General features: G+C 43.6%; 2 protein-coding genes across 4 annotated transcripts; both read left to right on the forward strand.

The window, feature by feature from the left end:
- The first annotated feature begins 259 nt into the window (after positions 1–259).
- On the forward strand, positions 260–15,699 carry grhl1 (grainyhead-like transcription factor 1). 3 transcript variants are annotated; one of them, XM_047611633.1, is made up of 16 exons: positions 260–443; positions 2,521–2,710; positions 2,992–3,065; positions 3,709–3,842; positions 3,931–4,166; positions 4,747–4,829; positions 5,134–5,287; positions 5,376–5,487; positions 5,839–5,933; positions 7,751–7,994; positions 8,601–8,728; positions 10,624–10,652; positions 10,855–10,940; positions 12,904–12,989; positions 13,776–13,840; positions 14,362–15,699. In XM_047611633.1, the coding sequence occupies exons 1-16, from the start codon at positions 424–426 to the stop codon at positions 14,474–14,476; spliced, it is 1,851 nt and encodes a 616-aa protein (XP_047467589.1). In that variant the 5' UTR covers positions 260–423; the 3' UTR covers positions 14,477–15,699. The 3 variants fall into 3 exon arrangements, with proteins under 3 accessions (XP_047467589.1, XP_047467590.1, XP_047467591.1); XM_047611634.1 differs by having other exon boundaries at positions 3,946–4,166; XM_047611635.1 differs by lacking the exon at positions 260–443 and adding an exon at positions 499–716.
- Positions 15,700–21,616: 5,917 nt separating this feature from the next.
- On the forward strand, positions 21,617–25,278 carry klf11b (Kruppel-like factor 11b). The gene is made up of 4 exons (XM_047611729.1): positions 21,617–21,805; positions 22,602–22,886; positions 23,306–24,272; positions 24,488–25,278. Exons 1-4 carry the CDS (start codon positions 21,767–21,769, stop codon positions 24,787–24,789), a joined length of 1,593 nt encoding a protein of 530 aa, XP_047467685.1. The 5' UTR covers positions 21,617–21,766; the 3' UTR covers positions 24,790–25,278.
- Positions 25,279–26,805: the final 1,527 nt, after the last annotated feature.

Below are 26,805 nucleotides of genomic sequence, written 5' to 3' on the forward strand. Positions count from 1 at the left end.
TTACCTACAGATCATCACGCTGGTTTTTAATTTAGTATTTGCATAGATTTTAGCCCAATACAATATAATAAAATCACAGCTTTTAAGCCCTGTTCTTCAACTGGTTCTCCTCCAGTTCTTCCACTGCTGCAGGTAGGCCGCCGGGTGGACCAATCACAGCCCAAGACGCGGTAATTGACAGCGAGACCCCGCCCCCGCGTTCACCTGTAATCCAATCCGCGGCCTTGTCACAGGTAAAACCGGCCTCTATTCCACAGCGTTTCCCAAAAAAGCGAGAAAAGCCGACAAAACCCGTTCTTACAGTAGGGGACACCTTGATTGTTGCCGCGGCCCTCATCCAGCGTTAGCGGCGGAGTCTTCCACGGTAAAGAAGACGGGTCGGATTTTCAGTACCAACTAGAAAGTCCAGTTCGACCGACCGAGATGTCACAGGAGCATGACAAGTAAGTTGTCCTGACTCTCCACTTTTAGCCTGCACCACCAGCACGTTGGCACTATAGCATTATAAGCTTGTAATATATTTTTTATTATTATTATCATTATATCTGGATTTTTACTTTTGCATTTTTTTTTTTTTTTTTTAATCTCATGGCACAGACGGATTTTTAAAAGTAACTCCGTGGTCCACCTCTGACTTGCAGCTGCTGGTCACACATTGTTTTTTAAAAAGTATTATTTCAGGATTGTCATATTATTTTATTTTTATTTTTAAATAGGTAAGTTTACTCTGACGCTGGCTGCCAAGCGAGTTGATACTATCTCATAGTTTCCCATGGTGTAACTCCGCTCATTTCACCTGTCATGTTCAAGCCTGTACAGGTGTATCTCCACCTGCCGTGCGAGCCGAGGCGCCTGTTAGAATTAAAAAAAAAAAAAAAAACAACTGTCCCGTGATAGAGATGGGTGGTTTAGTGTTTGACTTTGCTTTAAGCTCTAACAGTTATGTGGATAATGATGTTTGTTCAGGTATAAACGTGGACATAAGAAGTGAACATGTCAGCTAGAGAAACCCCTCTCTCTGCAGAAGTTTGGGGAGTCTTTTATCCAGAGCTTCATTCAAGATTTGGAGCTTTATTCAGCTTTTTCTGACAGATATTGTAGGGGGAGAGACGATTAGCTCATTATCTGTATTTTCTTTTTTTTTTTTTTTTTTGAGGGCAATGACAAGGAGAGTTTTGAGGGGAGTGAAATTGTACACCTGTTAGGCGTTGGCCCAGCTCAGACAATGTAAGCAAGCACAGGGCTGTCTGAGGTTTTAGCGGATTTTTACTCTACATTGGCTAAATGCTTGGTCAAATTAAATGCTCAGAAATTAGTCATATAAAATCAATATTTCCTCTTAATGATCGTGTTGAATTTTTTTCATTTTTTAAATGTGCATTAAAAGTGGCAAATGTCTGCAGAGATGTCTCACTGACTTTATTTTCTACAAATGAATCCACATTAACATATGTAAAAATTATCTTTTCGTTGTTTGTTTGTAAGTGGTGGATTGTATTACTGTACAGTTTTATTGCCTTGTAAATAATGGATCTTATCAGGTTGCCTTTTATGAATAGCACAATTAGATATAGGATTACTAATTATCACTTTGCTCTGACCATTGAGGGAAAAAAAGAAGCTGCATTTGTTGTAGATACTCGACATGGAAACTGAGCCAGTCCGTTCACACTTTACAATAATTACTTTGTTGTGGAGGAACATCAGCTCTTTGGGTTCGGTGGCTGAACATGTGTCGTGGTGGGTTGTGTGCAGTTTCCAAAGTCTGACGGGAAAAAGCTGATGACCTGGAGGGAGCTTGATTGACAATTGTCTTTACTTTCTTCAAGTAGTTGGGCTGAACGCGTCTAAGTCAACGGGGCCTGTGCAAACATTTAAATTTACTGTAAACAGGCGGCTTCAGTTGTAACGCTGCAGGAACATTGCTTGTTTCTACAAACCAAGAGCTGCATTTTAATTTCCTTTTAAGTCCAAGAGCTTCATATTTTAGACCATGGAGGCCTCCTGAGAGATTCTTGTTAGCCCAACTCCTTCCTGGTTGCGAAGCAGTGACTCCTAGAGGCGCCACAAGATGGACGAGAGACGTGCAGGCGGCGACTTCATTAAAACGCATGATTATTTGTCACAAACAGGTTCTCTAATAGCTGTTAAAACGCAGGAATGCTGCAGGGTCAGGTGCGTCACATGCGGTCAGCCTCTCAGCCAATGAGGGCTTCGCGAAAAACCAGAGTCGTCACACTGGACGAGCCTGTACAGCATATTTTTCTCGAGACAGCTCTGCACTTCCGCGGCTGAGATTTGTTACACAATCGTGGAGAAGCCTGAACAACAGGTCCGGCAGATAAAGAACATCTACACAGTTGATCTCTCTTTAACCTGTTTGTCTGTTTTGAACGACGCAGTGATTTTTAGGCATGGCGAACTTATTAGGAGTCAGTGTGCAAAACCTGATGCTTGACGGAAGCCCATGAAGGCCATAAAGTGATTTGTGTAACCAAAATACACCTCCCTCTTTTGCAGTAAGCGTGCCGTACTGGTTCTCCAGAACGACCCGAATTATGGGGGCCAGCGTCGCTCCTTCACCACAGAAGACGAGGCCTGGAAATCATTTCTGGAGAACCCACTGACTGCTGCCACCAAGGCCATGATGAGCATAAATGGAGACGAGGACAGTGCCGCGGCCCTCGGCCTCCTCTACGACTACTATAAGGTACAAATCTAACAGCACCGTGCAAGAAAAGGTTCCCCATCTTTCTGCCGAGTGGGGCAAAATCATTTGTGCCGGGGGGAGGATTAGTTACACAGATCCGCCCATACGTTCACTACCTATACGATCCTCATTCACAGTGACATCCAGCCATTAAGTAACATCTGTGAGGCAGACTCCATGTCATGTAACTGATATATGCTGACTATAGACAGCAGGATGACCTGGGATGTTGGATGTGATGTGGTCAGATGCTGAGCGGCTGTGTTTACCTTCGCATACAGGTGCCCAGGGAAAAGAGAACAATACACCAGCCCAAGACAGATGCACTGGTCTCTGATGTGGATCCCAACAAAAGGTGAGCGGCGGTCCTCACTTAATACCACCCCCACTTCTACGAAAAAAAAAAGGAAAGAAAGCACAGCGGAGGGCGATGGGGCGAAGGGAATACTGAGAATTTTTTGAAATTTTAATTTGTATGTGCACACACCTTTAGCCTTGAGGGGGGAGGGAGGGAGAAGAGCTCCGGCTTCCTCCACAATGTCAAACAATGTGGTTCCGGAGGGGGGGTGAAGAAAAAACAAATGAGCCGTTTATAGGTTAAACACAATTTAGGAGTCGGTAGGTTTGTTTTAGAGTTCACAAGGTTTTACCAACATCCTTAATCGCTAATATCGAGATCATGAGGGGCTTGTACACACAACCATGTAGCACAGAACGAATTAATAACACGAGCTCGAAAAGGGTTAGAAAAGACATCAAATTACGATTTAATGGAATTAAAGTGTACTGAAACATTAATCCACAGGAATCTGTATCTTCAAAATATAAATGCATTGAACTTGCAGTAATGACATAGGTATTTAATAACAGTATCACTATCCTGAATCTGTGTAGATGTTATTAGTTTTGACCTTTACCTTTAACTGCAAACTGGCTTTGATTTGATGATTTCTACCAGATACAAGCGAGCTACATTTGTTGTTTTTTCTTCGTTGCAGACACCAGATCCAGGCTGGACACTCCATAGTTCCTCACCAGGAAGCCGGCATGGAGAACAGGATCCAGGTCCTCAAGGCGCCCTTCAACATTCTCCAGCTGGCTCAGGACAAGAGGGCCCATTTCAGCTCACCAGGTCTGTTCACACTCAGTAAACGCAAACGGACAGAGGCAGCTCCTTAGCAGAAAGCCTGAATGTCGGTTTGCTGAATTTGTTCACTCAGACACTACTGTCACAGTTTCCATTGCTGCCGTGCCAAACTACCCGACCATCAAGACGGAGGTGCCCACCCATGGCTTCTCCGTGACTGTGCCAAACAACTGCGCTGAAAGCGACGGCCACGTGGGCGTCTTCGACCGGCAGCTCGCCCACAACACGGTCCAGTTCAGCCCGAACACGCAGTCCCGCACGCCCCCCGACTCCACCTTCTCCGAGAGTTTCAAGGATGGTTCCCAGGAGGTGAGTGTTTCGATCCCGCTCTTTCTAAACCCTTGCTAATGCTCTCCCTACAACCCCCCTTCTTCTTCTCCTTCGCTTTCCTCTCCTCTCCTCTCTCAGATCTCTGCCATCAGACAATAGGATATTCATCTGATCCCATGGAGCCAGCGGTGGGCTCAGCCTTCCCTGGTTTTATTTGAACATGCCAAAATAGTGGCCAGTGTGTTATTATGCCATTGTCTCACCAACACAATAAAGTGCTGTACTTTTCTCCTACAATAGCCAAAGCCTTTTCTCTCTCCTCTTTCTCTTTTTAACCTGGAGGGGAATTACGTCCGAAAAGAGTAACCCAACAAAACCCCTGTACAGAAGGGGTGGGGGGCAGCAACAGAGCCATGTTTGAACAGAAAACAAAATGAAGGGGAAGTATGGGTTAATAACACAAACACAAACTGATGGCAGGAAGAAAACTAGGGGACGCTAGATTAATATGCTGACCATTGTAGGAAGAAAAAATAAATAAATGTAAAATCAAAGCAATGAAGCGCAGTCATGGCCTCACTTCACACGTTGTTCCGTCTGTCCCCTTTGTGTGCCGCAGGTGTTTGCCTTCCCCGGAGATCTCCAGTTACGTATGGCCTCCATGACGCCCGACGAGTACCCTCAGTTTGACACCGTGCCGGGGTAAGTCGCGCTGCCGCCGGCCCACCGTCCGACTTCCACCGCTATTCAGCTTTTGACACAACACAGCAGAATAGCTGCATTCATCTCAGTCACAGGGGAGACACCGGACTCCCCGTCCATGTGAAAGACAAGAGTCTGCACACACGGGCGTTATCTGGCCTCACTCTGATTGTGGGTCACGATCTAGCTGCAGAAGCCAAGTGAAGCCCATCAAGTTTAGCTTCAGGCTGCAGTTTTATGCCTGCCTCAGTGTGGAATCTGTGCCGCATTATCGTGACCAAATCCTCATTTCTGTGTATTATAGGAATAACTTTGAGTACACTCTTGAGGCATCCAAGTCTCTGCGCCAGAAGACGGGTGACGGGACCATGACGTACCTCAACAAGGGCCAGTTCTACCCGATCACCCTCAGGGAGGTTGACAACAAAGGGATGCAGCAACCCATCACCAAAGTCAGGGTAAGAAAGATGAATAAAAAATATATATACATACAATAATAACATATCATTGCTACAAGGTATCAGTGTGTTTTATTAATTTTTTTAGAGCGTGGTGATGGTGGTGTTCGGGGAGGAGAAGTGCAGGGACGATCAGCTGAAACACTGGAAGTACTGGCACTCCAGACAGCACACTGCCAAACAGAGGTGCCTTGACATCGGTAAGGTTTTTTAACTGTAATACTCTCTTATCAAATGCGAAAAAAACTCCTGAAATGCTACAGCACTGACAGTTGAGTCATCGGGGAGTTTAACAGATTAATCCACCTGTGTCTGGACACTAAAGAGGCTGTTTGAAAGGGCAGCTTAGCGAGAAAAGGTGTGTTGTTTGATTGTCACAGTTCAGTTTTGATGGGGAGGGATTACTGTAAATCTGCCGTCTTTACAAATCTCAGCATGTCTCATCACCGTATGGAATCACCCTTTTCTCAGCATTTCCCATTCGTTGGACATTTATTCCCTTACATATTAACTGATCCATACGTTTGTTTTTGTTCTTGTCGTTACTCCAGCTGACTACAAGGAGAGCTTCAACACCATCGGCAACATCGAGGAGATTTCCTATAACGCCATTTCCTTTACCTGGGACACCAACGAGGAGGCCAAGGTAAGCGCAATTACCCTCCCACATACAGCTGGCGGACATCCCCTTCTATTCATGTAAATACAAGTTCAGTGTTTGGTTCGCAGGGTCACTGGTGATCCAAGGTTTCCTTCTACTTCCTCGTCTCGCCGCCTTAATGTGGGCCCTGAACTTTTAACACCAACGCACGTTAAAACCTTGAGCCAAAAAAACGTTCTCGTGTGCGTTCATTCGAATTGAACCACCGGCCAGGTTTCAGGTGCTTTTTGTTGGTAATCACAAGCCCCTTTGTCCATTGTGATCCTCCAAAATAGCCGTTAGATGAGCTAGCGGCTTAAAAAGCGGAGCGAGCGAGGATGCCGTCATGTCAAGTCCACCCCCCCTCCTCTTGCGTGTTTGCTCGTGTTGCGTAGAAACAAGGAGGTGTGCTCATACACCCTTGACTGGTCCAACCAGCCTGTCACCCCTATTGTAGTGCTCAATATTGAAAGGTATTTCTGAACACCAGACAAGAGCAACAAAGAGTGCAGGAATGAGGAAGCTCAGCTGGGGGGGGGCGGAGAGGGGGATGACAAGATTGGACAGTCGGCAGCTCAAATCCTCTTCACTCCAGACTCCGCTCTAGACTCATCTCTGTTGTCAACACCCGTGCTGCCCTCTGGCTCCGTTCCACCGTCAGCCTCGGATGGAAGGCGACTTGACAAGCTCGCAAATAGGCAAAGGGAAAACACGGCACCGCGACTCATCCCCAGCGCCTCGCGTTTGTTCTCTGTAGGCTACACTTTGCATAAATAAAGTCACATGTGCAGACCTCTTCTTTTGCACACACACACACACACGAACACCAGGATGTAGGTCTAATTGTCTCATGACTCGAGGCCTGTGTCCATAGGATGTTCATCCTTGTGTGTGTTTTCGTTGATTCACCGAGTGTGTGTAACCGCCCCGCCACATTGTTTGAGCATCTCCTCAGTGAGGTGTTAGATTTCAGATGAAGGCATGTGTGCGTGTGTGTGTGTACTTGGTTTGCTGTGTACATCTGGCAGGACATTTATGACATTTATTTAGCAGGAGTGAGGAAAGTTTTATCTGTTTGTGATACAGTTTTTATCCTCACCAGTACACATCCCTTCATCATGTCAGCTTAACACAATGAATGAATGCTTGATATCATTTTATCATTTAAAAAAAGAAATGCAAGATGAATGACAAACGCTTTTTAACGATATGCTGATCTTAAGTGATAATTGTCATTTGTTTACATAGAAATTCTGCATATAAAATTTATTACAGATTGTTTTTCTGCCTTTTATGTAAATAAATACTTATAATTTAATGAATAATAATGTGTCTGGAAAAATCCCACTAAATTATACACAAATAATACATATAACAGTTAATAATCTCCTTTGTTAAATTTTTCATCAGATTTTTTTAATGCATTATATTCACGTGAATGCACAAATATAAAAAGAAAAAGATCAAATTCTTGGAATCAGGCTCTGAGGCTTACCCTCTTTTAGCTGTTTTCAGACCTTCTCTTTCGATTGTGTGTTTTGTTGACACAATGGTAGCTTGTTTTCAGTACAAGCATTAGGAGGACAAAGGGAAGTAAAATGGGCATGCATTTGCTAAATTCGACCAAAAGAGGGCAGCGCAGCTCGCCGAGTGCAGTCAGGGAACCTGGGGGGGAAAATGCACCTGCAGCACAAAGGCCTTCAGTGGATGTTTAACCTAACAAACTTAACAAAATTGTTGAGAATCTCACCACATGAAACCTTTGACGCTTTTGAACCGTCTTCGCCTGCGTCCGCCTTCAACCTCCGCCCTCTCTCCTGCAGATCTTCATCTCCGTCAACTGTCTGAGCACGGACTTCTCGTCTCAGAAGGGGGTGAAGGGCCTTCCCCTGAACCTGCAGATCGACACGTACAGCTACAACAACCGCAGCAACAAGCCCATCCACCGCGCCTACTGCCAGATCAAAGTCTTCTGTGACAAGGGTGCGGAGAGGAAGATCCGAGATGAGGAGAGGAAGCAGTCCCGCCGGAAAGGGAAGGTCCCCGAGCACAACAGTGCCATGGCCTGTGAGTTCCTGCGAAGTTGAATAATGTGCACAAGCAAAAACTGAATTGATTCCCATCAATTCTCGAAGCACCGATATGCTTTCATTGAACACAATGGTCCATCCGTCACAGAATAATAAGTAACAAAGCTTCAAATGACTACTTGTATGCTGGAAAAGACCTGCTGCCATTTATCTCACCACTGACAAACTGCTCAAAGCCTCACGGTGCATTTTAGCTGATTATTTTAATTTCAGAATCTAAACTTTAATGTTACAGTCTCAGTGCTTGTGTCCGTATCTTTTGCAGCGCAGTAGGTGCTGTGCTGGAAACTACCCGACCAGCACGAGACATCCTCCTGCCAAAATCAGCAACCTAGCACAAACATGGTGGAGATTAAACCAGGGCCAGGAGCGAATATTAGAATAATATTTCCTCGAAAACGTGATGCTCTGTTTGCTTATGTGCTTCTTTATAATTTTATTAGGTGATATTATGGCAGTGACATGTTTACAACTTCTTGTGCCGCTCCAGCGGCCACACAAATCCGTCCATGCAGATTATAAGACTTTGTCCCCGTGCACGTGACAGACACTTACCTAACCGTTTCCTGTCTTCTCCTCCCAGATGGGGATGTGAAAGTACCTATCCTCCAGAAACGCAACGATGTGACCATATTCAAGATGATGACCGACCTTGAGACCCAGCCCGTCCTCTTCATCCCTGACATTCACTTCTCCACCTTCCAGCGCCACGTGAGTGCAAATTACACACAGAAAAAAAAAAAAGAAAAAAAAAACGCACACACACACATAAAGTAACTGTGAATGGGCTTCCTTCTATGCCATTTCCAAACATGAACATGCTTTCTGGAGGTTTTATGTACCATTTGGAGTATCTTAGGTGGTCCATAAACAGTTTGTTTATCAGCTTCCACCCACTCATCTGCCAGCTGGGTTGAGGTGACCTGGCTGCTTGCTAGTTGGCAGGAACACAGAGTTCTGGTTTCAGGCTTTGATAGGAATCCTGCGAAATGATGGCAGCCTTTGAGGCTGCTTACTTACATTATAAATCATTTACCAGCGACTCAAAACAACCGGGGGGCTCAGAGCACAGCACCTGTCCACGCACCTTAGTTTATGTGTGCATGTGCTCAAGGCAAAGGGGAGAGTGTACAGATGCATAAATAGTGTTGTGTTATTGATTTGTTGGGACTCTCAGTCGCAAAAAAAAGGAGATTCCCAGAGTTGCACATAAGGATAGAAAAGAGGCAGCTTGGCAGCTTTTTATAAGTGATAAAAGGCTGTGACACCTTTTCTCCTAAAATGGACTCTGAGCTTTGTGTCTTCCCTGCAGAATAAACCCGTCACAGGGCACTTACATGTGTATATGCACATCTGACCTGCATGCACTAGGCTTTTTGGTCATTAGATTTACAATTGAATGTACAATGAGCTGCTTTATTAGTAGTAAAAAAAATAAATAAATGACTACATGTAGAAGGCTTTTTGCCCATTGAGGAACCTGACTACGGCACATGTGAGCTTTGACCGCCCCCTGCTGGACAAATCGTGAACGGTCATAGCTGAGCGCAAATTATAAAATGTTCTCTTTCTGCCCCACTAAGTTTACCCTGATAGCAGCGAGGCAGGGGGAGGAACAGGACAGGAGGGGGATTATTTTTGGTCGATGCCAATGACACTGAACTTTACTGACCCCTCTGCTATCAGCTTCTGATAAAACTGCAGGTTTACTGACTTTCCTCTCAGAATAGAATTCTATTAACAGTCTCAGTCAACACAGGCGCAGAATGAAAGGCTCCAAAATGGCAACTTTCCAGGTATTAACAAATAATAAAAAAAAAAGTTATTCTTTCATTAGCCATTAAACATTTTTTGATAATTTTATTCAAGTAAAAATGCCAGATATCCATCAGATACAGCTCATCACATGTGAGCATCCGTTATTTTATCACAAACAAATAATTTTAATTTATCAGAACAAGTCAGTTCAAAGACTTTTGCTGGAAGTGTGTGAAACAATTTTTCTAGGCAAACAAATTTTCTTTTTAATTAATTAATAGGTAACAGAAACTATTTGTGGTCGGAGCCCAATTGTACTTTAAAGCTTTCTGTTCCTCGTATGTGAAATAACGCTACGCCTGATCGGATTTTCCGATACTATATAATCGTGCGAAGTGCAAAAGGGAAGCATGCATTGGTGTCAGAGTCCAGATGTGGAAGTCCAGCTGTACAGACTTTGCTCTGCATATATGCCCATACAGCTCAAGAGCCGGTTTTGTGTTGACCAGTCTCGGTTTTCTGTGATAAAGGAGAAATAAATGGGTCAACACAGGAAACCATTTGGACTTGGATGTTGACTTTGCCTTTGACCCAGTTGACTGATTTAGCCGCTGACACGGAGCGTTACAAGCACGGCATATTGATTGTAGGATAAAAATCTTATATAAACGTACTTTAATGTCAGACACCACCTCAAATATTTGATAACCCGTCAATAAACTTCTACAACTGACACAACGAAAAGTCAAGAGTGATCTAATTTGTGTCTCTGACGCTGTGTGATGCACTTGATTGCTAACTTTTCTGGTCCATTTAAGTGACGTTTCTCTCCTTTCTTTCTTTTGCAGCCGTTCTCCACAGAAGATGGAGAAGACAGGTGAGGCTCTGATTTCACACTTTGCTTTCTGGTAGTTTTGAGCTCAACCAGTTCTCTGGCACCTTCCCAGAATGAAGCATCCAGAGATACACACACTGTTTCTAGGAAAAGCTCATCGGCTTCGTGTCATTTGTGTGTGCCAAAGATTTATAGCTGATTGTTAAGTCCATTAAAGAGTGCTTTCTGTGTGTGTCCACTGCAGCTCAGGCATGAAGAGATTACCCTTCAGTGATGATGAATTCGTTACTCCCCCGAACAAGATGGCAAGACTGGAGGAGCCGAAGAAAGGTACGAAGAAACAGTACGAGTGTCGCCGCGTATCTGTGACCGGCTCATGTGCCGATCAGGGGCCCTTTGAGCGGTGTTCTTCTCTGGGGCTAAATCATTGTGTTAAAGTCTGTGCACATGCATGTGTGCGTTCTCTATGGTTGGCCCCCGAAGCTCCCCACACACACACACACACACACTTGCTGGGCCATGTGATTATTTCAGGTCTTTCAAAACACATACACGTGCCTGAGGCCTCAACAAACCCAACAAAATACCCCTGATCACTCCACGCTCACATACATGCAAACAAGCCTGTGCCCTTTACCCTACATCCTGCTCCTACTCATACAAAAGGCCCAAGTGCTAATAACGAATAAGTGAATGTGTATTTTAAAATGTATTTTGAACAGGATGAATCTTGACATTCCAAAAAAACAACAAAAAACTTTTTGATTTGTCAATTTAAAAAGCAAAGCAAGATTACGCATGGCTACTGATCAGGTGCGTACACAAGTAGTCAGCCCACAATGTTTCCACAAACTCTTCCTCCGTGGCCTCTAAGGACCTCTTCACACTTTTAGTATTTAGTTTAGCAAATGTGGATGTGACGTTTTTATAAATTGCATCCAAACGCAATTTCCAATCAGACTCATCGCAGTCCGGATAGTCAGATTTCAAAGCGGCTTTGGCGTCACCCACAATGTGACTCGCAAGAGCATAAGGTCAAACCCAGAGTGACAGAAATGCCGAGCAGAATTCACGCTGCTACTAGCGGAGCTCCACGCCGGAGACAACGTGGGGAGTCTGTGGAAAGAGGTCAAAATAAACTGCTGGCACACTGGGGAAGGCTTCTGGCAGAGCCACTTACTGACGTCTGCCGTCGCCATTACCGCAACAAGCAATGCAGATATGTTGGCAGTGCCCGGACACATTAGTACAATCGGATCACATGGAAATTACAGTGCATCCATATGATCTGGTATGAGAAATCTGATTCACCTGAAGTTAAAATTAACCATAAAACAATCTCAGAGGGGAAATCACGAGTTGCCGCCACAACCTCTGACCAGACATGACTTCAACTTAAAGAGTTACATGTAAAAGAAAATGTTTTAACTCTAACTGATAGTGGATCTGCATCAATTGTTTGAGTATCTTTCTAGTTTCTTTTCTAGTTTACTTGTTTTGGACCATCTCATTGAATCAGACAAATCCTCCGTCTACTCATTACGAGCAGCTGCTGTAGACCCCAGCGCTCAACGTACAAATATGGCCTGAACAAACTATAGCAGTGTGAAGCCGAGCGCGAACCTCGTACAGTCGCTTATCTCACTGGTCCGCCCCTTATTTGGCTCTCGTTCAAACCACAGAGGTGGATCAAAAAAAAAAAAACCCTGCTCACAACTTTAAAAAGAAGCCTCCTCAAAAACAAGCAGCATTGCTCGTATACAAAGGGCACAAACACGATTTCCCCGCAACAGGTTGGAAACAACGTAACACTGGAATGCGGTCTATTTAAAGGAGGAGGACTGTGTGTAGTGAATGAGTGGCGGGTCTGTTTGTGTACGTGTCCTTGTGCGACCACACCAGTGTTATACGACCAACGCACATTCTAGGCGTGTGCTGTCCAGGCACTGTGCCACATCTACATGTCTGGATCAGAGCCCATGCATAGGAAGTATTTAGGTAAAATAACTTTGCAGTGTTGTGTAGGAAAGGTGCTACTAATAGATCAAACGTACTACGTGTTCGTGTGCTCGCGCTGCAACCCTTTGAAAGTTAGACAGAGATGCGATGAGGCCACAAATCCTCGCAAATGAACCAAACCGGAAGATAAACAGTTAGGTCTGACGCAAAGAAACGCTTTTCTGACTTTTTTTTTTTTTCTTGAGTGCGAGGTGGGATTTGTGTTTGTGTAACGTCCATGAAAACGTATGTGCTTTGCTTTGACGCCCGTCCTCTTTCTCTCCTCACCATGCAGTCCTGCTGTACGTGCGCAAGGAAACAGAGGAGGTGTTCGACGCCCTCATGCTGAAGAATCCCACGCTGAAAGGCCTGGTGGAAGCTGTAAGTTGATGCCCGCCGCGCGCGTCGAACTTCTTGTCCGCATTGTGTCTGGGCGGCTGTGGGAGTGCTGCATGAGCTGTGGCGGGACGTGGGGTGGGGGAGAGAGGAGGGGTGGGGTTTTATGGGGACACACGGGGGCAGATAAAAACAAAAAGAGTGGGGGGAAAAAAACGTTCTTGGAAAACGGGGGAAGTGGAGACGTCTTGGGGAGGTCTCGGCTTTAGGGTTCACGGAGTTTAGAAATACCAGAGAACAAGGGTCGTGCACAGTAGTTACGGAGAGTTGGTGACATGCAAGAGAGGATTCACACAAGAGCGTTAGATGAGCTCCACTGACATCAGTCATGTTCAAAATAAGCTAATGTGATTTGGTCTTAAATCTACTTTACTGTGGCAATTCAGTAAAGATCATTATGGTGAGCATTGGTAGCACTTGGAGACAGGACTGTCGTCCATAATAATCCATAATTTCCATTCCTTTTAGCACTAAAGACAAACTATCTGTCTACAGTGACTTTTATTGCATATTAAGACATTTTTTTAACTTTCCGCTGACGTTTCTTCCTTTCTGTCAAGCTCTGTTTCAACCATTTATTTGTGGCTTTTTGTTGCTCCCTTATTGAAACCGTATTTCTTAATCAGTTCATTTTCTGTTTTCTTTTTCCTAAGATAATCTTTCCATGCACTCTTGATTCACAATCTCTTCTGCACAGGGTCTGTTCAAGCATTCAAACTTGTTTTTGTGCTAATTTGAATTTGTTTTTTGTTTTTTGTTTCTCTCGACCAGATTGCAGAGAAGTACGAGCTGCCTTTGGACAAGGTTGGGAAGGTCTACAAGAAGTGCAAGAAAGGGTGAGAGAACTTAATGGTCGTTAAATTTCTCACCCCGTGTCTGACATAAATGAATATTCAAGTGCAAAATAGAGAAACTATATTCCATCTTTGCGTGAGGCACTGTTGCCCGTAGCCAAACTGATTTACTTCAGATCTGCAAATGAAGCTGTTGAGGAATTCATGTTACTTTCAGTATGTAATTAACAAGGATGTCAGTCAGATAATGTGAGTGTTATCGGATTCATGGTTGTCTCTTTAGACCAAACAGTGTAATCCCAATGGGCAATCTTCACTCAGGGTGTAATATTTGGTCATTTGTGAGTTAATTGGACAATCAAACTCGCCGCTGTGCTGAGCCAGTCATGAGCTGTGAGAGCGGGATTGATTGACATTACAAGTAATCTGGAAATGGAAGCTATTAAATGGCCACCTGTTGGCTTAACCTTCATATCTATCTATGAAGCCTGTATACGATGCAGTTGTGATTGTTCTATAGCTAGAACAAGACTTTAACGCACCATCATCTTCTGCATTAACAGTATTCTAGTCCACATGGATGACAACATCATTAAACACTACTCCAACGAGGACACCTTCCAGATCACCATGGAGGAGCAGGGCGGCATGTACAAACTCACCCTCACTGAAATCTGAATGGAGGAAGGAGAGGGATGATCCTGAACAGGGGAGGACAACTGGAGTCTTCAGGTTTACACTTCCAGCTACGCAGTGATCGTGGACTCGATCCGAACCTTAAATCACGCCGTCTCTGTGCTGTACTCGAACAGATTTGTTTTTTATTTTCCAGTCCTAAAAGCGGTATTTCCTGCAAAAGCTCTTAATAGACAACAACGTTGGCTAGAGATTTAAGTTATACATTTTTGTTTTGGTTTTTTTTGGATTCGTTCTAATGTTGCGCACAACAACGAGTGAGGATCGAGACACTGCTAAGACACTGTTCTCTGATATTCGTGCCTACTTTTGTAAATTTTTGTCCAGCTTTGCAGAGCAACCGTAGCGCTGCTATACCTCATGCTACGCAAGCGGCAGCCTTTATTCATTCAGTCATGTGTTTGAATTTCCCCCCCGTCTTTGCCATAGCACTGATGATTGCAATCTGTATAAGTCGGCCGCACAAAGCGATGAAAGCGAAGCCCCAGCGGCTCAGTGTATTAATACTAAAGGAAACATGGCAGTATTTAGTGTGTAAAACCAACACATAATTAGAGTAGAATACTGTAAATGTTTGTATTTTTTTTGAAAGCATAGGATCTCTTCTTTTTTTTTTGTGAATGACGTGTGGCTTTAGCAATGTTTTTCCTCGGATCAATTTTAATGATGGCCTCTTTGTAAGTATTACATAGTTGCTAAATATATTGATAATGTTGCTAAAAAAAAAAACAACAACAAAAAAAAGACAGCTACCCTTCCCCTGTAGAGTAGTTTTCTGAATGTCGAGTGAAATAGGTCAGTGCTATCCTGGAAGTGCAATACGATGTTTAAGTTCAGACACATTCAGAAAAATGGTTCCCAATTCATTTGCCATAAATACAGTATAGAACACACATTAACAGATTTTCTAAATGGAAATGTTGTATATATATCAACTGAAAAAAAAGGATCAATGTGATGATCCCTCTTTTCTATCTCAGTACTTATTGTGTATATATTTATTAAGAGGATGTGGGCTTTTTTTAACCATATATAGCCAAATATCTATTAATCCTATTAATATAATGTTTTTCCTTTTATATGAAGTTATGCTAACATTACATGTCAAGGGACAGAAAGTTAACCCATTTTTCATTTTTTTTTTTTTTGTTGTTTTGTAAAGGATTTGATGCACAAAGTGCCCAATAAAAGCTCTCTATAGCTGACGTCCTTTGTTGTTTCACTTTGTTCCCGTTGAACCGTCAACTCGCACCCTGTCACGTAGATGTGGAGGGATTTAATTAAACGACTGTAGGTGTGTTTTTGGTGGTTGAGGTGTTGAGCGGCGGCACAGATTAGATTAATCGCGTGTGTCCACGGGAACAGATGTCTGGGCATCAGCTCTAACCACGCACGCAGGAAACGGGCCACGACAGGACGGCCTGGTGCAGAGAAGCTGCCCTGTAGGAAAACCTGGCCACGCATTCCTGCATTCAGCCTTTGATTGTACAAGTTCCTGCAATTTGGTATTAATTCCCCGATCTGGATTACTTGTAATGACCTAGTTATTTAGCTTCTACTTTTGCATCACTGCGTGGCACAACACAAAACATGCATTAATTGTTCACCACTTTGGGTAATGACCAGGTAAGTATAAAACCAACAGTGCTAATCAACAAATATCAGCACGCTAACGTGCGCAGCTGGTAAACATTAGGCGTTAGCATGAAGCGCACATGTGTAGCATTGCTGCAGACTTTGTTGTTGGTAGGGTCGTGGAGTAAAAAATGAACCAATTTATGAATCAAAGACATTTCTGTCGGGGTGATTTGCAGAAAGATAGTGGTTTCATGTGTTGATCTCAGCCATCTGTTGTGTTCCTTTACAGAAGATGTTTCTTTATGTATTATCTCGTAACACGTCTGTGTGTCTGTGGCTGCAGTCTGACAGCTCTGCGGGCGGAATCATAAAAGATGACACTCCCGATGGGTTCAGGTGTGCAGGTACGTGCAGGGACGAGGGCCTCATTTAGTTATAATTTAACCAGCCAGTCGTGCCACTGTTGTCACACTGCCTCGCTGCCGCGCTTTAAGTGTCATCTGCCATCTGTTCCCTTCTCTTCTGCTGTCTGTCTCCTCCTCCCTGCTCTTTCTCTCAGTCTACTTTTTTCTCGAGATGTCCTCGTTTAAACCCACAGTTGGTGTCAAGACGCAGCTTCTGTCCAAGAGTTTGCGGTGAGAACATGAAGCTGGCCTGGCTCACAGCACGCTCCCTGTTTTCCAAGTTTATTCAGAATGATTTGATTGGGAGGGATTTAATTCTTTCCATTCACTGATATGATCTGTGGCTCAAATCGCTTAAATTGGACTCAATCCCGTACAACCATTTTGAAGTGCTCTTGTGTCATGCGGCCTCGTTGGAAAGAAAAACAGCGATTTCTCAACGCTAATGTTTTTCTTTTTTAATTGTGACGTGTTTTTTTTTTCTTTTGGAAAAATAGTCCTCGTCTTCTTTTTCTTCAGTGCTCTGCATATTTTAAGGGTGGGACTGTTTTCTTTTCTTTCGTTTTTTATGATGACGTTCTTGCTGGTCCACTGCCTGACATTTTTACATTTTCCTGGCACATAAAAAACAGTAGATTAGATTTCTTTTTTTGCTGTTGTTAAACAGATTAAACAGACAGAAAAATTAAAAATACATACATTTTCACTGTGGTTGTTTTCCCTCTGATGTCACTGAGCCTAGGCTGACTCATAATGTTGCTGCCCGTGTGCCTCAAGAGTCTCTCTCATATTCATCTCGATGTAACTGAGGTTTAAAATGGAACAAGTGCATTTGTCAAACCCCGAAACCTTAAACCGTAAGTTTGATAGGTCTCCAGTCTCAATCTGTGCGTGAAAGCAGCACTATTATCGCATTAATATCAAAAACACATCAGAGAACAAGTCATTTAGAGGCTTAAAATAGACCACAAGTATGGTTTAATGTACTTTATGTGACCTCTGAAAGATGATGAATACAACGGTGCATACGTCTCACAGATTAGCGTTAAGCGAGCCATTAGAGGGGAAAAACATTGTTCCCACAGCCAGGCGCCCAGACAGAACATCATAGTATTGTTTAATGATAACACGGAGCCTTGATCATTAGGCACCACACATCTCCAGACCATCTCCAGGGAAGCTCCTCCAGGGAGCCCTCAAACCTGCCTCCTGTTCCCCATGTTGCCAGGACAACAGACAGCGAGCTGGCAACACACGAGTCAGTCTCTCATAGCAACAGATTGGCTTTAGAGCCCCACTCTGACCAATCAGGAGCCAGGCGCTCGGAGAGAAATCCCTGTTGTTGCTCCGTTCGGATGTGTAGGAGGAGGAGGAGAGGAGGTGGAGTCACGTGTTGTGTGGTTCACACAAAGCATCCTTCAGTTGACTTTAAGAGTCGGCTCCTACTACGGGTCAGCTGTGGATTGTTGTTGAAAATGAGCAACAAAACAATTTCATCGGGAACGGGAAATGAAGGCTGCTCCCTCGCATCTGCCAGACAGAGAGGCTGTGCGCTGGCTTCACTAAACTTGATGACAATCAGAGATCGATAACGCGCGGTCAATGAAAAAAAGGAGAAATTCTGCTGTATAAAAGTAAAAGCGATGTATCCAAAATCCTGCTTGAAAAATAAAATAAAAAATACAACATAGGCCTTGTAAAATAAATGAGATCGAAAGAAAGTGGCATAGCAAGGAAATACATCACGATTGTACAAAAAGTACAGTACTTGAGGAAATCTGCTTAGTTAAATTCTAAAAGGTGAATATTCAGCCCCTTTGTTCCTTGTCTTTCCTGTTTAATACAGGATGTGATGAGATAGTACGAGTTTGTAATAGATGAAATGGTCCTGGTGTGTATTTTGAAGCTGCGTATATGTGGGTTTAAACGTACATTACAAAATAACAAAGTAATCAAGGTAATTCAGTAGTCGACATGTTTGTTTGTTTTACATAACATGGCCTACATTGACGTCATGCATGTACGACAGTAAAATATTGATCTTTATATGCTGAAAACAGGACACAGTAAGAGGTTATTTCCTATTATTCCTCTTGTTTAATAAAACCCAATGAATGAAGGAAAAATGGAAGAAAAATTGCTTCTATTTAAGTTAACCCCACCCCTGGGATGCCTTTACTAGCGGTGTGCACGGTGTCCTTTCACCCAGATGCTAGTTTGCAGAGATAGTTTGGAGGAGCAACTGACAGCCGGTGTTTTCCACGAGTTCATGTCGGCCCACAAAAACATCCGAAGCATCCGATTATTAATATCGGCGCCTTTGATGACAGTATCAAACTATGGAAAATAACAAGGTCATCAAAAGGTGGTGATACGACTGTGAATGTAATGTTGTGGCGCAAGAGTCGCAACATCATCCTCAACAGTGATCTGCACAATGATCTTTGCTCCGTATTGCGTCAAAACAAAAAAATGTAAACCATCTGACAAGAGCAGAGTGAAAGAACCGTGTTCAAATGTTTGGGATGTGTGATGTCTCAGGAGATCGTATTTGCAGCCTTTTGCAGAGGGTTCAAACTTAATTGAGATTATGCTCTCACGTGATTGTGAAACTATTAAAATGTATTAACTTTTAGAGGAGACGCTTCATGTGGACCTAACCCTCGTGTCTTTATGAGACTGCCTGTGGCTGGGTGTCAGGGCCCAGGGGCTGTTAGTGAAGAGTAGTTCTGGCGATATATTTAACCTCGCTGGGACAACTCCCCTCTGACTCCACTCTTGGAGTTCCTGAGTTATGGGGAGTCGACCGGACTGGGGAGGTGTGCATGCGGAGGAGGCCCGGATAGGGCCAGAGTAACCTTTACTCCAGATTCCCTAACTAAGATGAAGTGAACTGCCCCACTTATATTACAAACAGGCTGCCTGTCATGCCTGCATGCTAACTCGTTTTTCCACGTAGCTCCTCCCTCTTCCCCTTGCTTCTCGCTAACAGCTGGCACTGAAACTGCATTGCCACAGCTTCAAGCCCTCGCTGCTCCCTGAGGTCATGCTTACGTGACTCATACTGAGGCACGGCCTTCCTCGGCAGCCTCACACTGCCAGGTCTGGGCCAACACACCTGCTACACTCCCCTTTGCCACAGGCAAGCTGCAAACAAATACAAGTTTAAGAATGAAACCAAATGCGATCAGGTACACAAGCAGGAAAACCCAGGAACTGGAAATTAAATAACACAGTCCTACGCTCTAGAAAGTGACATTCAGCTTGACTTTACTGCTTTAACATCTTTCAGCTATCTTGTTATGTTGGATACAATATGTATTTATGAAATGTGTGCCTTTCATATCATAGCTGCCAGAGGTCTGCTGAAACTCCTGATTCTTTCTTTTCGGTTGCTTTGTCCAAATGCAGTTGGTGATGTAACAGCATATGTAGGTCAAGACTTATCTGGATTCTCTGAGATGTGATCCTGGGAATGTGTTTACATTAAACCTTCAAGTTCAGACAAAAGGCTGCAGACAAAAGATCCCGACATACAGCAACATACATATACTTAATATACTTAGTATGAGGAGGATAAAGCCCAACATGCTTCAGTATACTTAACAATGCAGTGCACATGAGGACTTATACAATGGAAAATATTTTATTTCAAGGTTTTATTTTAAGGCTGATGACGTAAACGTGGCATTAGAAGTCAAAAGCGGGAAACAGATCAGAGACATTGATCCTTAATTTATTAATACAGGTTAAATTGGTGACCTCGTTTTACTGTGAAAGCACAATAAATACTGAAACATTCCTATGTAAGTGATAACAATACGTTGTCTCGTGGTAACACAGTTAAAGGTTACATGGATGATACTGATAAAAACTACGTGTTGTAGGCCCTTGTAGCCAAGTGCCTTTACGTTTATGTTATAAAATGTAAAAGATGTGATTGTTAAGAACTTGTTTTTCAGTTTTGTTGTCCGAGAATTTTGCACAAACAACTCCAAAATAACAAGACAGAAACCCGCGCTTAGCCTTACTCTGGCGTTGCATTCACGTATTGTGGGAAAAGTGGGACAAACGAGCGTCAGGTTGACTGCAGCGCTTAAAACAAACCTTGAACTTATAATTTACATTGCAAGAAAGGAGCTATGTGCCATTCCATCCAAAAAAAATTGTCAATAGTGTACAACCAAATTAAAGTTTTTTTTTAATGTGTATTAATATGCCTTTATAAACGTGTTTCAGGACATGTGAATTTATGTATATATTTAAGTATTATCTTCATCAAAACCATGCATTTTGAGGTTGTTTTTTTTATCCATAAGATTTTAAAATGTAAATGTTAAACTGTGCCTGCACAATCAATATATATTTTTTAATGTAGTTGTTTGTGCTTGTATATAACCTCGTTTAAAATCTATTATTTAATTTTGTAAATTTAGAATATTACATGGCATGTTATCAGAATGGCATTATAAAGGCATGCATATACAAATTTATATTAAAAAAAACAACAACTGAATAATTTGTCCTGTTATTCAAAATCAACTATTATCCTAATTGCAGAGGTAATGTTATAGTATATAAACATTTTAGTAGATGTCAACAAAATTAACAGAACACAGCTACTCTAAAACACAACATAGTTTTAATGTTGAATTTCTAGCAACTTTGATGGAGATTTCCGCTAAGACAAAGGTATTTCTCGATTATTTTTATTTCGCCTTTAAATTTTACTATGTGGCTAAACATTAAATCACATTTGACCTTCTTCTACAATTAAATGCTGTTTAAATTGTACCTTTTTTATTATGTTTTGCTTGTAAAACGTTGCATTGTGCTGTCGCGTCGTCTCTCGCCGCAGTTCCCGTGAACGCAGCATAGACCGGATCGACCTTTCTCCTAGTTTTTAGCTGCCGCCGGTTCACCGGGTTCACACCGACACCGCTGACTCTCAAGGCCACGCCCACCGACGGCCACGCACCCCATTTCCTCCAACCGCCCGGCGAGCACGCACTGTTCACGCGCTCCCTGCTTCCTGATTGGCTGAGATTCCGCACACACTCGGCCGTGATTGGTTGGGTGTTGCCACCCGCACCCGGTGCGTGTTGTGAGTTTTGTTTTTCTTTTTTTTCCCCCTCCTCCCCATGTTTTACACACACAGCTGAGAGAAAAGGGAGCCAGTCAGAGAAAAAGACGACCTCAACCCTTCCACAGCAGCATTGGCAACCGCCGTCTCTTTGTTCTATACTGGCTTTGACAACAAAAACGTGATATTTGAGCATTTTATTCCTCAATGCCATCGCGAAAATTCACAGAGATGGACTCGCACGGGGTAAGAAATTTCTTTTTAACAGTTTAGCCTGAACGCAACATTTATTCCGCGTTTTCTTTTTCAGCCCCCTCATAGTCACTTGTTTACAGACTGCTTTGACATTACAGGATACATTTATTTTTGGTATTTTTAATTTAATATTCTTAATGGTGCCATATAAACTAAATGTACTAAATGTCAACACGGGTTTTAATTAAGTACTTATTTAATAAAATGTTGTTTTATTGTGTCCTTAAAAGGTAACGACCTCTGTATGTGTTAAAATATTAAAACAAGTAATTTAAGCATGCACTTAAGAATGTCAGTGTGGAGTTTTTGCTAATTTAATTGCATTTCTATAGCGCACCAGCATCATGCATTGTTTATTCTTAAAATGTATTACAAAAAAAATAAAAGTTGTAACGTAATAAGCCTACTTCCTGATGCAAACCGCTTTATGGGGATTTCACATGGCTCATCTCAGCAGCACGTCACTGTTTGGTCTATATTTGGGAAGGGGAGGCGTCCTGGCTTTGGGCCAGAGGCAGTGCATGCTGGGTCAGGGTGTAGTCACCAACACCTCCTCCTTCCCCTTATTGGCAGCATCATGCATTTGGCCCGCGAACTTCAGATACAGGAACAGTGACTGAGCAGACCATAACTGGAAATAGATCCGTTTTTCCCCCCCCCTGGTCAGAACAGAGTGCGTCCCTTTGTCCGTCATACCAGAGCGAAAGCTGAATCAACACCAAGGAGTTGAAAACAGTGTGTAATTTTCCGGTTTCTCCTTTTTGTTCTTGTTTTCCCCCCTTCTTAGACTGAATATATGGAAAATTGCGGGTCTTCTGTGAAGAGGAGGAGACATGATAGTGAGCAGTCTGTCTGTAGTGGAACCAGCAGCTGCTCCCCCGGCCTGGAGTACACTGACCTGGAGGCGGCTGAAGCTCTGGTGTGTATGAGCTCTTGGGGCCAGGCTCTCTTCCTCAGCAGCAACAAGCCGAACCCCAAACCCAGACCTCTCACCCCGGCCTCCGACTCCTGTGACTCCTTGCCGTCTGAACTCCCAGAGCCCCCAAAGGACTTTGTGTCCCTCTCTTCTCTGGTAAGACGCTTATCACGCTGCACTAGCGTCAAACAGTGAATGGTGTGTATTCTTGGTTTCCACATTAAGAGATAACTCGTGTTTAATTGGTAAACACATTCCTGGGTTTATGTTGAACCTGTTCGCCTTTTGATGACAACGTGTCGTGATAAGTGCTTTATGACATAAGCGTAGGGCAGGTAAGAGGTTCTGCAGCCAGAAAAAAACCTTGATGGAGTAAGGTGGCTGACCTTGAGACAACTCCTACTTGCAGGTGCAGGGTCATAAAAATCACAGTTTATAACTCAGAGTGGTCATTATTCTTGCCACCTGGGATACTTATCTCTGCAAACACGAGTCCTTTTAAATGTAGACAAACACACTATTTTATTGCAGTGGTACTAGGATACGCTTTAATTCCTCAATCTTCCTCTTTCCAGTGTATGACCCCGCCTCACAGTCCCAGCTTTGTCGAGAGCCAATCAAGCGTTACGGCCCAGTTGAGCTCTAACCTGACCGCGTCCACACAACGCTGTGGGTCCGGGCTACACCAACCTGTCCTGGCACCTATTGCTGAAAAGACAACCGCCTTGCCACCTGCGCCGCAGCCCTGCAGAGCCATGGCGACCAGCGTCATCCGCCACACCGCAGACAGAAACCTCTGCCAGCAACACATTCCAATGGCCCCCAACCCTGAGAAAACTAGAGACACAGTAACGGCCACAATGGCCTGCCCGCAGCAACGGCAGCAGCAATGCATTACAAACACTGAGCAAATAACCACACCTCCATCCCCTCCCGCTACTCTCCTACCCCCAAAAACAGAGCAGCCAGCCCCTAGTCCCTCAAACCCTTGCTTGGACAGTGTCTCCACCCCCACTCTTGTCAACATCCAACCACAAAACAGCCCACCCACTCCGCCTGTTCCCACAACCCTGTCCCCTCCTCCGGTCACCAGCCCTCAAATCATCTGCCAGATGTTCCCTGTCAGCAGCCAATCAGGTATAATCTCAGCGTTCATCCCCAGTGCGGTTCAGACATCCGGTGCTGGAATTCGGACTGCTACCGCACCCATCCTCCCCCAGCCCACCTCGGCCAACGGCACCCCTGTCCAGCAGTCCCTAATTGTGGGTTCTGCGGTACCACAGGGCACGGTGATGCTGGTTCTCCCTCAGACCTCAGTCTCTCAGGCCCCCCACTGTCCTCAGACTGTCATGACCCTGGGCAACACCAAGCTGCTACCTCTGGCCCCAGCCCCCGTGTACGTGCCAGCCGGACCCAGCGGCAGCACAGCGACCACAAAGATGGACTTTTCTCGCAGGAGAAATTACGTCTGCAACTTCCCAGGCTGCAGGAAGACGTACTTCAAGAGCTCGCACCTCAAGGCTCATCTCCGAACACACACAGGTGAGGGACTCACTGCAAATAGAGGACGCTCATGGGGGATGTGGAATAAGTGACTGCCACGGATGACTGTTGCATCCTGCTTGTAAAACCTGCCTTCTTTGGTCGTGGTTGTTCTTGATGGGAAAGACAGTGAGCTCATTGTTTTTGTGTGAGCCAAGCTTTGTTAAGTTTGTCAGTGTGACTCACTTGTTTTCTCCTTTTGGCCCCCTTTTTAGGCGAGAAGCCCTTCAGCTGCAGCTGGGAGGGATGTGATAAGAGGTTCGCCCGATCCGACGAGCTCTCCCGTCACCGCCGCACGCACACCGGGGAGAAGAAGTTTGTGTGTCCTGTGTGCGACCGGCGGTTCATGCGCAGCGATCACCTAACCAAACACGCCCGCCGCCACATGACCACAAAGAAGATCCCATCATGGCAAGCGGAAGTTCGGAGTCTGAACAAAATGGCGACTGGCAAAGCACCTCCCTCAAAGCCTGGCATTGCCACATTAAGCGTGTTGGTACCTGCTGGCTCAAAGTAGACGATGAACAGCTCTACTCACTCCAGACGTACCAGAGGGACGCAGGGAGCAGCCAAGCACACATGGTTGCTGCTCTTTTACTCATGGGAATGAATGAAATAAAACATGCACTGGACTCTTTTCCTGCTCTACTGCTCATTTGTACATGTATTTTCTCTAAAAGATTCTTTGTTTACTTTGATATAATTGATATGTATGCACTCTTGCCAAAGCCTTTGTATGAAGTTCGTCTTATACATTTCACCTTCTGCACCTCTCCTCCGACACCTCTTTGTCTGTGTTGATACTGATATATGTGTCTACGTGAATGTATTGTTTCCTGTATTATAAAATGCATTTATTTGTCACATTTGGGAAAAAGTTGACACGAAAAAGTGATGTAAATACAAATATTAATCATCAGTACTATGATTATACCTTGATTATATCTCCCTGTCTAACTTTTCATATTATTTAATACATATTTGTAATAAAAAAAAGATCAAATGAGTCATTCTCTGGTCCTTCTGTTATCTTTCCTATAACTAATCCAAGAGAAATGGCTGGGGGGGAATTGGGGTACAGTCAGCAGTCTTTCCTGGTCAGCTCATGCAGAAATGCAGTGAGTGGAGTCTGCCCACATCCTGTGTGCGTCACACTGATTACCCGCCAAGCAACACCGCCCTCTTTGGTCAGCTGAAACTCACTCGTGTTCTTCCAAATGTGCTGACTAGCCTGTGGGTAGCTTCCTGCTGGCTGAATGAAATTTTTTGGTGTTATAAAAGCTGTTTTGGCAAGGCCGTCTGGGGACACCGAGTCCTTTTCATTAACTCGGAGCCAGAACGCTTGATCAGACAGAAGAGACAGACAAGTTGTTTGGACTTCATTAGCAGATCATTTGAGCCTATTCAGAGCGGTCGCTTGGGAACACAAACTGACACATCACTGAGCCCTATTCCATCAAAACTCATGAATACTTGTCATGATTGGTGGGAACAAATTAAAAGACATGAAGTGGCCCTGGAAAATACAGGTGTAGCTGTGTAAGTGTTTTCTACATTTAAAATTCAACTGGCAGATCTGGGAAAATGCAAGTACTTGTTTTTATATAAAGGAATTATATAAATAAACTTATTAACATGCCACTCAAGTCCTCCCACTCACACATTTCATAAGCGGTGGTCCCACACCTAGTAACGACGCACCTCTGCCAATCAGATACGGCGGAAATATGAACTGTTGGGGGTGCGACCAATCAGCTTTCTGCCCTGCTCACCCGCCCATTTGCCTCAATGACCGACATACTGACTGCCCTCTGCCACCCGAGCTGTGGTCTGCAGGGACATCTGCTGGTACGGAGATGTCACTTCACCCCACTGAAAAACCTCATATTCCAACCAAAAAAGAACTTTATTGTCATTATACTGAGGGTCAGACAGTATAACCGTGTTTACATAGCACTCTCTGAAATGTATGGTAATTAAGGAGATTTAAGAAAGACGAAAAAATGATTAGTAAATATGTAGAAGTTGTGTAGTACAGTATACAACAGAAAATGAGCAAATATATCTAAAAAAAAGCTGCAAAAAGGTCATCAAGTGACGTCATCACGAACATTTAAACAAAACATTAACAAGACAGATTTAGGATCATTATAATGAACTGTGCCCTGCTTTGAAATTAGAGACTATGAAGGAACACATTTAGTGTTGAGTTGATTATAGCTATATAAAAAAAGTAATTTTATGAATGGGTATATGTGCAATTAAATGTCACCAGAGTTAGAGTTAAACGTGTTTTTTTTCGAGACGTAAAAAGGATTTCATTTGATTTTGATTTTCATATGATTTTTCATTGACCTAGAACACAAACAGCCAGATAAGTAAATAAATAAATAATTTTGTCCTCTCTTTATAACTCGTTAAAAGCTTAATGTCAACGCTGAAAGTGAAGTATATAATTATGTAGACTTAAGAATAGTTTCTATATGATTTATTAATAAATACAAGTCATTAACTCTACTGGAACAGCACTAAA

Source organism: Mugil cephalus, chromosome 17, assembly GCF_022458985.1.
Source record: "Mugil cephalus isolate CIBA_MC_2020 chromosome 17, CIBA_Mcephalus_1.1, whole genome shotgun sequence".
NCBI lineage: Eukaryota > Metazoa > Chordata > Actinopteri > Mugiliformes > Mugilidae > Mugil > Mugil cephalus.